At 45.4% G+C, this 13,237-nt stretch overlaps 1 protein-coding gene across 1 annotated transcript; it reads right to left on the bottom strand.

Annotated features, from left to right (window-relative positions):
- Nucleotides 1–1,799: 1,799 nt before the first annotated feature.
- Nucleotides 1,800–12,312, bottom strand: LAP3 (leucine aminopeptidase 3). The gene is made up of 12 exons (XM_078861606.1): nt 12,106–12,312; nt 11,460–11,590; nt 9,035–9,089; nt 8,575–8,677; nt 7,705–7,864; nt 6,845–7,174; nt 6,086–6,210; nt 5,162–5,250; nt 4,934–5,036; nt 4,259–4,338; nt 2,995–3,107; nt 1,800–2,538 (listed from the first exon to the last, which is right to left on the bottom strand). Exons 1-12 carry the CDS (start codon nt 12,238–12,240, stop codon nt 2,346–2,348), a joined length of 1,617 nt encoding a protein of 538 aa, XP_078717732.1. The 5' UTR covers nt 12,241–12,312; the 3' UTR covers nt 1,800–2,345.
- Nucleotides 12,313–13,237: the final 925 nt, after the last annotated feature.

Raw genomic sequence — 13,237 nt, forward strand, 5'->3', positions numbered from 1 at the left:
CCACCTGGTTCCAACATACGTGGCTTTGCACACCCATCGCACCCCACGCACCACTTCATACGACTTCAAAACAGTTGCACACAGACGCTCTTAACCACTTCTCCAAACAAAAATGAGAAGTTAAATATTTATAAATACCCAAATCATTCCACAGTAATTGTTTACATGTGATAGTTATCAGAGAAGAGTAGATTTATATATCATTGCATCAGCCAATGAATCATTTTAGTTTGTACTGTCCACAATAATTGTAAGTTAGAAGTTAAGTTTCCGAGTCAAGCCAATTGAGCTATACAGATCTTTTTCAAGGGCGACTCCCCCGGCAAACAGCAGCAGCATCGCGTTACAAATGACCAATTGCGCATACTTTTCCAAAATAAAGAATTATTTTCATAATACTGTACAGAGACTCCTCTACTTACAAACATTCGACTTACGATCTTTCAGAGATACGGACCTGTCCGTATGTCCAGTTGCCTGTTCGAACAGAGTCGTAAGTTAAACTGCCGCGCAATAGATAGCGGAGGTGGAAACTACACCTGCAGAACATGAAGAACCAGTGGCGTCTACATCTAAAGGAGATTATACAACTTGTAAAACCATTCCCCGTGTTTAGTGCCATACAACGGGTTTGCAATCAACAGGAGTCAAGTTGAGCTTACGAACAAATCGACTTACGAATAGACCTCTGGAACCTACCTCTTTGTAAATAGAGGAGTCCCTGTATTACCTTAAACACAATTAAGCACATTCACATTTGAAAATGTGTGATGTCAATTGGGTCTGTTTAAAAGAGTACTTTACATAGATGGCAAAATGGATATACCAATAGAAGACGCCAGATGGTTTCAAAATTTTTGGAGCAGCTACACTTTTAAACCATGGCGAGGACTTATGTAACTGCTGCCGTGCAAGGCTCCTCCCGCTCTGTGGACATCTGTGAAAGGGCTCCCACTCTGTGCTCCTGGACATCTGAAAAAGGTTTATAGCTCACCGGATTCCTCCAGTATAAATATTCCGTTTATATCCCGCGCGCATTGAGATCGGATTGCAGCCCGAACTCCGTGGGTGAGGGCCTTAGGCAGCAGGGAGAGCAAAGAGGCCCAGGACAGGACAGTGTGACGAGGGGATCCATCCCTCCCCATCACCACGTGCAAAATAAAAGCCAATCACAACAGTAGGTCCAAGGTCAAGATCGAGGCGAAGGGTGCTGAAAAGATCTTCAGACGTGGACATTCAGAGCTTTGTGTAGAAGCACTCATTCGATTAGAGGAAATATATTGCTGGAAGGATTTTAAAATCTGACAACGCTCTTCTGTCTGAAAATTAGTTTTACCACAGCACAGGCGGGAGGGCATGAGGCTAGAATGAGAGCATTGGAGAAGAGTTGCCAAAGTTTGGGGTATTGTGTCAGAAGAGGTTAGCGTTTTTATCACTCAATTGGAATTACACATAGCGATGATCAACCAAATACTGGCAGCATAATGTCTGACTGCAGGCCAGGTGCCACATTGTGCCCACAGGGACGAGCTTGCCAATGTTTGAGACCCAGATAAACTGTAAAGCGCTCCAAGAAACTATTGTTCATCATTATTACTAAATATTTTCAGGGACAAAACCAATCGACGTGTGCTATTAAGGGCCGTTGGCCAAAATGTCACCTTTTATATCTATTCATTTTTAGGCAGTGTTATGATCACATATACAATAAGTGTATTGTTTTATAAATCCGCCTCACAAACATAAAAGCAGCACACACACACACACATCTTTCCTGCCTTAATTACTACTCAGGAAATTCGGATTAATCAAGTGCACATTTATTATGTCATTTCTGTAACAGCACACAAAAATTACACTCGCCAAACTCGCAGATGAAAACGAGAATGTAATATGCTACAATTTCTCACATTTATCTCCAGATACCAGTGTCCCACACTTCCCCCTCCTTGATAGCTTTGAATAGCCACCCGGGACTCTCGGGTGGCTAGAGTTTGTGGCACGGCATTGTAGGGACTTAATTTAATTTGCGTTTACACTCAACAGACTGCCCCAAATGCAATCCATCCACTTATATTCACACCAGTCAACATCTTCTCCAGCTGTGACCTCAAACACATATTGGCCATTATAAAGTCGCATAAACAAACACACATTTTGAAAGCAATTAATATTTTTCTGAGCAGGGCTGACAAAAAAAGCCCTCAATTGGTCCAGTATATCGGTGGCGCGCGAGTATGAATTAGTCGACAATATTTTAATGCAACCACTTTTTAACAGAATCGAAGGCAACCCGGGCCAGCCTGGTCAGATTTGGTGGACGGATCTCTCCCCGTGGGGGGTGTTCAATTGGATGTGTGGTGGGCGAGTCGGGCGGCGAGCTCCACCAGAGTGCGTGTGGGACGCCCCGCCATGCCCTTGCTCAGGTACGGCACCTCGTCCTTGTTATCCATCACACCGGCGATGTCCAGGTGGGCCCAGTGCTTGGCCGTCACGAACTCCCGCAGGAAGGCAGCGGCCGTGCAAGCGCCACCGGCCCTGCGCTCGCACAAACACCCACGGCGGCAGCACCTTGTATGTGGACGCGAGGATCGAGTACAAACCAGGCATATCGGCGATTCACCCTAAACAAGCATTTAAATGAAATGTCATGATTCTGAGTAGCGATTCGATTGAATAATCTACCTTTTGTCTGGTTTGTTCTGCCTCACTGTCTCGTAATGTTTTTGTCTGGTATCATCTGCCTCCTTTGTTTTAATATCCTAATGCGATATAAGCATGGAATTGGCCTATCATCATGAATAATAAATCAATGATTTATACTCTTTGGGTCTTTCGGTAAAGTCACATAGATAGAAAATTACAGATCAACCCGTAGCAACTCAATCTGCAAATCCTGCAGTACCGGTTGCGGAGCAGGCGTCCACACTCCATGAAACACACAAGAGGGGTGCACGCATGCACACGCGCATGCACGCGTGTGCGAGCTCTCACCGACTGTACTTGCCAACGTTGTTGATGTCAGCGAGTTGCGAATCGGCGATTTGTTTGGTGTAGTGCTGGAAGAGAGGCATCCTCCACACGCGGTCCCCCGTCTGCACACTCGCCTGCCAAAGCATTTCCACATCACACGCAGACAGCAGGTGGTGAGAGGCGTCAATGGCTATTGCCAAGATACCTCTCCAATGAAGATAGCATTATGAAAAATCAGAGGGTATGATGTGGCCATCGGTTCAAATATACCATACTTGCCAAACACCATCCTATATAGTAGGCCGATTCATTCGATTCACCCCCATCATGATTCGATGGATTCATGGTCATAATTCAAGAATAGGAGTCATGTGAACCGTTTACATCAATTATACAAATCTAAAATAATGGTTTCACAAAAAAGATTTGATGCATGTACTGACAGCATAAATAGTACATTTGCTACAGAAACAGCTGGATCATTACACGCCTACTATTCAAAGAATTGTCGCAAATCAGGGCTTCGATTTGATTCAAGAATGAATTATATTTCGTCTAATTGTTATCATCATATTGGTATTAGTCTCATTTGTTCAGTTTTGCGTTCTCCAAAGAACCTTAAGAGTTAATATTAGTCGATGGATATATATATTGTTACAACCATACTATTTAGTATTTATAGCAGATGTGGAATTATGAACCTCTCTTTCAGTAGATGAGCCAGTAACCTTACTACACTGAAATATGAAAGAAAGTTCATGGAACAAAATTGCGTTGATAGGGAATTCATCCTCAGTGTTAGACAGGTGATTGGAGCAAGAGTAATATCTCACTTTAGAGGTCAATCAATGGCACTTTAAAAAATAAATTAAGCCTCTAGCCTTTGAATACAGATGCACGTGGGGGGTGCGAGGAATTCCGTGGAATGATAGGCAACTTAGAAAACATGAATATATTGTAACAAGAGAGCATTGCAGATGGAATTTAGAGGAGATGGTTGCAATGGATGGGATACGTGTGCAGCAGGGTGGAAGAGGCCAGGTTAGCGAGAGGAATCAGAGTGGCACCCCCCGAGATCGGTGACCAAGAAGAAGTCCTAAAGCCACATGGTGGGGGCATAGTGCAAGCAAGCACAGACTTTGGGAGGTCACGCGTTGACTCTGGAAGCTGTAGGAGCTAGCAGAAGCCATAGGGAGGTGTACACGCGTCAGTGGTATTTCCCCTGCACACACCCCTTGACCCCCATCTTTGCTTGTATTTACTCATGAAGCTGCTGGATCCTTACCTCCATCAAGTGTGCCCACAGCCAGTCCGAGTTGGTGAAGACACCGGTTGCTGCAGAACCTAATGCAACGCTCATTGCTCCTGCGCAGAGAACAAAGTCGCACGCCACCACCATCATTCACCACTGAGTAGCGGTGGTGATGTCACCAAAGTGTTTGTGCCAAGCTAGGCGCACTTTGTGTCCATATGCCTACTTGCATACAAAATGTAATACAATATAATTCGTTCTTAAATAACTCTGTTCATGTAGAGCATCCCAGAGAATGTTATAGCAAAAAGACAACTGAAAAAGCAATTGGTCAAGAAACCGGGCAAAAAAAACTGAAACTGAACAATCTCAATCCAGCCTTAAAGTTTAGTTACTAATCAAACAAATAATAAACTATTTAATAAAATTAAGAGGATGCATTGTCCCAACCTCTGAAATTTCCCTGAATAAAAAGAAAGATTTATTTTATCTACAATGGCTTAAATTTTCTGTTGCAAAACATGAACAGTCAGCTCCACTCTAACTCCTAATTTCTAAACTAATGACCTGAACACTCAGCAGTTCAGCAACACTGCCCGACTGCCAAATATACAAGACTAAATTGGAAAAACACTTATCAAACCTGTCTCTGTGGCCACAGACGTTCATGAGGTGTGGTTGACCAGGCATCAGAGGTGAGCTGTGTACCGGTAAGTGTGGCCGCATCCAGCACTGCCCGTGGCTGGAACGTATCCGCGTAGCACAGTGCGTCCGCCAATATCAAACGTCCCTCTGCATCCGTGTTGTCAACCTGCAATGTAAAAAAAATGAAAAGCCAATGCACCGTGTTCAACACTATCAATCAATTGCTAATATTGAATAAGCAGCCAACCTGCTGAAACTCTGCACAACAGAAGACTAAGTTAAAGCTCCGACCTGAATGGTCTTGCCATTTTTCGCCACGACAACATCTCCGGGTTTCGTGGCCTTTCCACTTGGCATGTTCTCACACAGCGGCACCAAACCTGCCAAACAATTAACCCAATCAACCCTTGGGTACAGCAGAAAGGAACGCCACCCACAATGGTGCATGCAAGAGTTGAGCATCGTAAGGATGAATGAGACAGTTTATTTTCTATTTGCAGCAACATTTGTAAGTAGCTCTAAAGATAAACAGTGAAAGTCGAGCAATATTCTTCCCAAAACAATGTCCGTGTGGCTCCTTTAAAAAGGCATCTATGAGTTAAAAAAATCATATTTTTGTGAAACTTTCTAATTTATTCAAACTCAAAAAATGAAATGTGGTGTTGTTGCTGCACACGCAAAACAAGCACTGATTGGCTGGCTTTGGTCACATGGTCCTCCTGGCAACCTGGTTCAATATGGCTGAATTATGCATATAGGGGCATGAAGATTTTAAAATAATACTGGTCCAATATTTGTGAATGTATATAGCACACGAGAAAACACATTTCTTACATTTTTATGTTATTGCCTTATTTATTTCTATAAAATGCCTGGTCATTTTTTTTTGTAAGCCAACCCAGTGGCTTTTCTTGCCTAGATTCCCTGCCCGATGCCCTAGGCTGAGCTGCCCAGGCAAGGGGTGAGGGCAGGGGTCAGGCCTCTCACATATACTTGAACAACAATCATAGACATCAGCCGTTATTAAATCTAATGGCTTGGTAACACGAAACTGTGTTGCCAAAACCAAGAAACAAAGACGAATAGTTTAACATGACATGGCTCAATAATTGAAGAATGCAACAAAGTAATGTGCAGAAAAGTTGCAGCATTTAACCTTGGCTTTAGAGCAAAGCATAATGGATAGTTACGTGTAGCTGAGGGTGAGGTTAATACCGATTATGTGAATTGGCAGTTGCAGTTTGGCAGCTGTGGCAATGGCTGAGCAAACGGTCGCCGCACCACCCATGTCCGCCCTCATGGCATCCATGCCGGAGGAAGGCTTCAGTGAGATGCCACCACTGTCGTAAAGTTACAGGCAGAAGAAATACGCATCACTGTCAAGTATTATTCCTGCCACCTTTAAGTAAAGCAATTACTGCGTCAAGCCAAACACTTTATACCAATAAATGTTGCAGTTGAAGGACAAAGACCAACACAATTTGTACAATCTGTTTTGATTTAAAATGAATTCATGTTAATCCAGCGTTTTAGATTCCTCTGTTTTTACGTTTTACCCTGTGAAACAATGTGTTGTATAAATAAGTCAATCAAGGTGCACTTTTAGTCTCTTTACGCAGAATTGCATCATATAAATGGATCCCTGCTTATAAATCATCCAATTATATTTTCACACTTACACCTCGACTGTAAGACCCAGCAAACACGCTGAAATGTCATTGCATACAAACATTTCCTCGTGCATTTTACAATCCAGAAAACGCAAGCACAGCAGAATTGGGTTCTACTGAGAGAATCATTTTCAAAAAATATTGTTGGCTTTGGCCAATCAGGAGAGACTCTGACCATGAGTCATAAATAATGTGACGATGCTCTTTCGTCTTAACAAAGTTTCCTGACAATGTTTCCAATAAAATTTTAAGGAATACGTTTCTGGAAACACGCTTCCACCGCGTTTGCCAGGATTTGGCCAACCTGTCAAACGTGACGCCCTTGCCCACATATACAACGGGTGATGGCGCACCACCACCCCCCGCAGAGGCCCCGTGGTAGTGCAGCTCAAGGAACAGGGGCGGCTCCTCGGAGCCCCGCGTCACGCTCAGGAAGGCGCCCATCTGCTGCTCCTCGATCCACGCGCGCGGCCTCGCGTGCACCTCCACGGTACTTAGGGAGGACAGCTGCTCCTGGATGACGCGCCCGAAGATGGCGGGTGTCATGTGGTTGGCTGGAGCTTCCATAAGCCGACGGGCTAAGTTCTGCCCCTCCGCGTACACCACTCCTGTGGCCCACGCCGCTGCTCCCTCGCTGCTCATGGCAGAACGGGTGCATGTGGCAATCAGTATGGTTCAGGTAATAATCATTGCATCAGTATAGGAGCAGAGTAGTTGTTTCACTTGAGGTCAGCTCCTTCATGTTATTATTACAGAAAACACTGCCATGTAGACTCGTGGTAACTGAAATGCTTAAAATATGCATGAAAATTATGAATTCCTAAATAATATATTTATTTGTAACTCTTTATTCCTATAGAGTGGTTGAACGTACAAAAAATAGTGAGCCGATTGGACATCCATTGCTATGCCAAATAAATGTTACGTCTGTCTGCATATCCGTCCGATGAAGGTTCACATTTTTGTAAAAAATACAAAATCCCTAAAACCAATCACTATGAAACTTACCACAAAGCTTACCAAAAACAACGTCCAAATCTGTATTTTTTTGGGGGCAAGAATGACTAACATATTTTGTACGAGGCATTCAAAATAAATTATGCCAAAACACGAGCAAGCAGGCGTTAGAAGGCACATGCGTCGGGTACGAGCACGCGCACTCACCGTCCGTGCAGTTTGGCAGCGACGCGCGTTTTCTTCTTCTTTTTGAACTCGTCGTATTGAAAGAGAGCGAGCACCGAGCCTTCAGCGGCAGCCTGCGCATCTCCACACGGGTCCACCTCCACCTCCGCGACCTCCAGCTCCTGCAGCTGCCGGCACCCAGCTGCACCCGCAGTCAAGTGCATCGGTACGCAGGGAATCAACACAAACGGTGTTTCGATTGAATTCGAGTGACTCAGAGACCAAGCTGTGAGGTGAATTAAATAATTACATAATTTACAGCCTATTGTCAATTCACTCCTGGATGAAGGCCTCCCCCCCATGCTGTGATGGTCACGGAAGTTGCCGTGACCATATTTTAACATGTTGGTCAGTGTAGATTGGTGAAGGGGGGGGGGGGCTCACGAGACAAGTTCAGACATCACTCGCCATTGATATTATCCAGAGCTGCAAATTGAACTCGCCCGGTTTACAGTGCAGCGATGACCACTGTGAAAGACATGTTGCTTGAAATGGGGCGACAACCGACGGCCCCAATTAGTGATGTAACGTGGTAATTAAAAAAAAATTGCGGACATCAAGTTCTATATACGCGAGTACCCATAATAAAGGTTTTTTGGTTAGATCGCGAAAAAATATTAATGTGTCATTAAACCCGTCGCCACCCAACACAGCCAATTAGTAAGGTTTGTCACAAAAACAAAACATGCCAATTCCTTACTAGTACAGCACACCGGTGTGTTGGAGAGTAAATCCACAATATTTACTGGTCGCGAAAGCCTACGTGTTATACGCGAGTACCTTCCGCGTAACTTTGCTTTGCACATCTACGAATATTTCATGGCCACGAACCGGTTCTTAGCCGTGACCTACCTGCCGCAGCTGCACGAATGGCTTCCTTCTGCTCATCCCACTGTTCCAACTTGTTTATCGGGGCAGATTTTTTTCCAAGTCCCACAATGACGACGCTGGAGAACTATCATGGCACAACACAGCAGACGGTGGTGATGGGTTCAGCGAGAATACAACGCACACTTTGCAGCTGTGTCTTCTCGTCTCAAATGTTGTATGTCTAGGACAGTGAATATATTTAACTCTAAATGTACAATCGTTTTTCAGTTTTCAGTTTCATTTATTAGGTATAGCCCTGCGAGCCATTCGGCTCTTGAATCGGGTGCAACCGCAACAAAAAAAAGACAAAAACATTAACAAGAAAACATCTTAAAGTGACTATGTGACTATGTGCAAACAGAAAAGCCAGGAAAGGCAGATATAAGAATACAAACATATATTGTTAAACAGATGTTTTCGAATACAATATCCAAAATGTTACCTCATGCAGACCATGGAATATTCTGCTTTTGCCTTTCTTCAGAGCAGGTCCAGACCTTCAGAACGAAGCAAGGATTTTTTAAATTATAATTCATGATAGTGGATGTAAGCAAATTAGAATTATAGTTTTGTTAATGAATTGAAAGAGATATGTCATTCTGCCCACAGCTCAGCTGAGAAAACATCACACTGCAGTGCTATCGATTTATTTTACGTTGTCAAAATAAGAATGAGTTCACTCCTCTATGCCCCGCAGGTAGGCATCACGTGTACACGGCCATAATGTTGAGACACAGCGCCACAAGGTGCCACCGAATCTGGCTCACGACTTAGAAATCCTACCACTTGAAAAGCTCCTCCACTCAATTGCAGTGTTAACAAACAAGACAGGGTCTGGAGATTAGCGCACTCGGTCATTTGCAGACCTTCATTTCCCACGAAGTGAAGGCAGGCATTGAACCGACAAAATTTGCTGAGTACTGTACTTTATATTGTACAGCTCGACTTGAAAATCCACTGCTGGATGAGCGCCTCCGTAGCGGGGACCATTGCCGTGGGTGCATAGAACAATAATGATCAATAATAAAAGGTGTCTTTGGTTAGATCACGTAAATATAAAAGTGTCGTTAACCCACCACCATCTAAGCCTACGTGTTAAACAATAATAACACTGTGTAACACTTTTTTTTGTTCCTGGGTAGTAAGTGTTATTTCCTAATGGCTTATGCCTCAAAAGTACAGAAAATTGCTATTTTTACCCACAAACTTTGCTTTTGTGACCAGGACAGTGATATTTTGAAATGTACCTATTTGCAATGAGAAAACAGGCGAATTTGTCTTTTCATTCACATAAAGTCAGAAAAAAACAACATGAATCAAAATTAACATGTATTTATACTAAAGTAATACAAAAATGACTACAAAAGCTTTAGACACCAAGGTGCACTACCACAGGCGGGACTGGCCACAGCGGACCGAGTTCTCTGTGGGGAGGAACAACGTCAAGTGAGAGCCACTGGTGGACCCCCGGAAGGTGCTGATGCCACCACTGCACATCAAATTTGGGCCTTATGAAACAATTTGTCAGAGCTGTAGATAAGGAGTCGGCAGTCTTCAAGTACCTTCAAGACTTCTTCCCTAAGCTGTCTGACGCCAAGGTCAAAGCCGGTGTCTTCGTCGGACCACAGATAAAGAAGATCCTGGAGTGCAATGAATTCCCCAAGAAGCTCACTAGTAAGCGGCTTGGGACAGCTTTGTCGCAGTGGTTCGTGGCTTCCTGGGCAATCACAAGGTCGAAATCTACGTGGAGCTGGTTGAGACTCTGGTGAAGAATTATGGCACAATGGACTGTAGGATGTGTCCCTCAAAGTCCATATCCTTGATGCTCATCTTGATAAATTCAAGGAGAACATGGGAGCGTACTCGGAGGAGCAAGGCGAGCACTTCCACCAGGATATACTGGACTTTGAACGCCGCTACCAAGGACAGTATAACAAGAACATGATGTGGGAGACTACATATGGGGGCTGATTCGTGAAAGTGATTTACAATATAATCGTTAATCTCGAAAAACTACTCACTTCTAAATCTTTTGTAGTCATTTTTGTATTACTTTAGTATAAATACATGTTAAGTTTGATTCATATGTTGTTGTTTTCTGACTATGTGAACGAAAAGACACAAATTCGCCAGTTCTCTCATTAAAAATAGGTACATTTCAAACTATCACTATCCTGGTCACAAAAGCAAAGTTTCTGGGGAATAATAGCCACTTACTATACTTTTTAGGCATAAGCAATTACGAAATAACACTTACTACCCAGCAACAAAAATTGTGTTAAATAGTTCAATGTGTTGTTGCACTGCCCTCTGCTGCTCGCTAAAAGGGCTACCCAGGGCTGTTCCATCCATTCTCAAACCATAAAACGGATCAAGAAGAGGCCTTCTTCCTACGCCGCGTTGTTGACGAAGGCTTTTGAGAGTGGACTTAACCACATTTCTCGGTACAGGTTTGGGTTAATGTGGGGTGGAGAGGCCACGAACCAGTTCTTAGCCGTGGCCAGGAATCAAATTCGCGTCGCCGGGTTCACAGCGCAGCGCGCCAGGCACCGCACCAGCCTCTCTCTTCCCCTAAGCCCTGAATCCCAACAACGATATCCTAAAAGTGCAACACGACAACGATCCCCCGTGCAGCCTGTAACAGACTGGGGAGGGGGGTTGGTGCTGTTAGCGAGCAGCACCTATGATGAAGACCGGAACGGTACACGATGAGGTGGAGTGACCAGCAACCACGTCCGACCGCCATCGCACCCAGGTACTCATTTGAGGCCGAGTCGACCTAGGGGAGAGCCCGAGAACCGGTTCTGATAATCGCCGCTGATATCGGTCGTGAGCGGGCAATCGAACAGGGAACGACCCCCCATCACCTGTGGATTAGCTGGGTCAGTCCGCCCGGCACGCGGCTGCTGAAGGCTTCTCCGGCCGGGGTGAAGAGGCAGAGGGGCCCCGCTGCGTCGCCTTCCCCCGCCTCGTACACGCCCAGCACCAGACCCTTGCGCTGTCAACAGGAGGCAGGGGTTGATGTCAGGGTGGTAAAGCGACACTTGGGCTCTCACCTGATCAAGACGAAGGCGTAAAAGTCTTGGGGTTTTAACCCCATGGTGTAAAATATGCAGTCTCCAAAATCTTATTATTCGCTCTATCTCTCTGCGATAAGGGTCATTGCCCGAAACGTCCAATTGTGTTTTTATTCCAGTCTCTCTCTCTCTTTAAAAGGCTTGAATTACTTGAAGCAAAACATCTTTAGCGGGGGTAGAATGCAAGGAACTCCCCGATGTCGGCTTAAAATCCTCCATAATTGTCGGATTTCACAGCGTCGTCTTTTACCCCCCGAGACCATCCCCTCCCCCATCTCCACCCAGTGCCGTCCGTGACCTTCCCGCATCTCATTCCCCTGGGAGAACTCTCTCCAGGGGTGGGTGGGTGGAAGGGAGGGTGCTGCACGCTGCTCTCACTGACAGAGTCTAATAACGACCCATCAAAAACACAAAGAGCACGCACGCCTCACTTCACCTTCTTGCCGCTGTCGTTCGTCGCCTCCGCCGCGGACACCGCGCTCAGCTTCCTCTGCACGCAGCCGCCCAGCAGGCGACGGTGGCCGAGCGATCTCAGCTGCGGCAGCAGCAGCGGCAGCAGCAGCAGCGGCATGGCCTGGGCAGGGTGGGGGGAGAACCACGTGGAGTGACGACCCCGGCTCTCTCCGCGACCACGTGGGTCACCGCGCGCGCGCCGACGTCACCACGCGCGTCGACGACGTCACCACGCGCGTCGACGACGTCACCACGCGCGTCGACGACGTCACCACGCGCGTCGACGACGTCACCACGCGCGTCGACGACGTCACCACGCGCGTCGACGACGTCACCACGCGCGTCGACGACGTCACCACGCGCGTCGACGACGTCACCACGCGCGTCGACGACGTCGGATGATACAGGGACTCCTCTATTTCCGAACGAGTTGGGTTCCAGAGGTACGGTCGTTCGTCGATTTGTTCTTAACGCGGTGTACGGCGTGTACACTGAACACGGGGAATGGCTTTAATCGTTGTATAATCTCATGTAGACGTAGATGCCACTGGTTGTTCTTCATATTCTGCAGATGTAGCTGCCACTGGTTCCTCACGTTCTGCAGATGTAGATGCCACTGGTTCTTCACGTTCTGTAGACGTAGATCCCACTATTATTTGGTTCTTTCGGTTAAGTCACGTCTAAAGATAAAATAATAAATTAAATTAAATAATAGAATACGACGTTTCGATTGCAACACAAGCAATCATCATCAGGTATAATGAAATAGCGACATAAAATCTAACCAGAAAACTATAGACAGACATATTAGCAGACAGATATCACCAAGATACATAGCGAGAGCAACACAGGTAACAGAGAGGGGTGATCGTCTCTGTGGGGTGGCCTTAAATAGACAGAGGGGGGTTAGAGAAAAAATTAGCATATCAATGAGTGGTCAACAGACGTGGTGCTGCAAGTACGATGACACGGCAAGCAAGCCTGAAAATCAGGAGGACACACTAAAATTAAATAACCTAGTAAAATATCGAAATGTAATGTAATACAACACAGAGGGTCGGTCAACACACAATTAACGCATAGCCTGGTTGATTACGTATTTCAAAGTTTGCTAA

This window comes from Lampetra fluviatilis, chromosome 12, assembly GCF_964198595.1.
Source record: "Lampetra fluviatilis chromosome 12, kcLamFluv1.1, whole genome shotgun sequence".
Classification (NCBI taxonomy): Eukaryota; Metazoa; Chordata; class Hyperoartia; order Petromyzontiformes; family Petromyzontidae; genus Lampetra; species Lampetra fluviatilis.

Bases quoted from the DNA above. Each gene is read 5' to 3' on its own strand.
- LAP3 (XM_078861606.1), bottom strand. From the start codon at position 12,240: ATGCCGCTGCTGCTGCTGCCGCTGCTGCTGCCGCAGCTGAGATCGCTC. The intron at 8,678-9,034 runs GTAACATTTTGG...GTGCCATGATAG, and splicing joins TATTCCATGGTCTGCATGAG to TTCTCCAGCGTCGTCATTGT. The intron at 5,037-5,161 runs GTCGGAGCTTTA...TTTACATTGCAG, and splicing joins AAAATGGCAAGACCATTCAG to GTTGACAACACGGATGCAGA.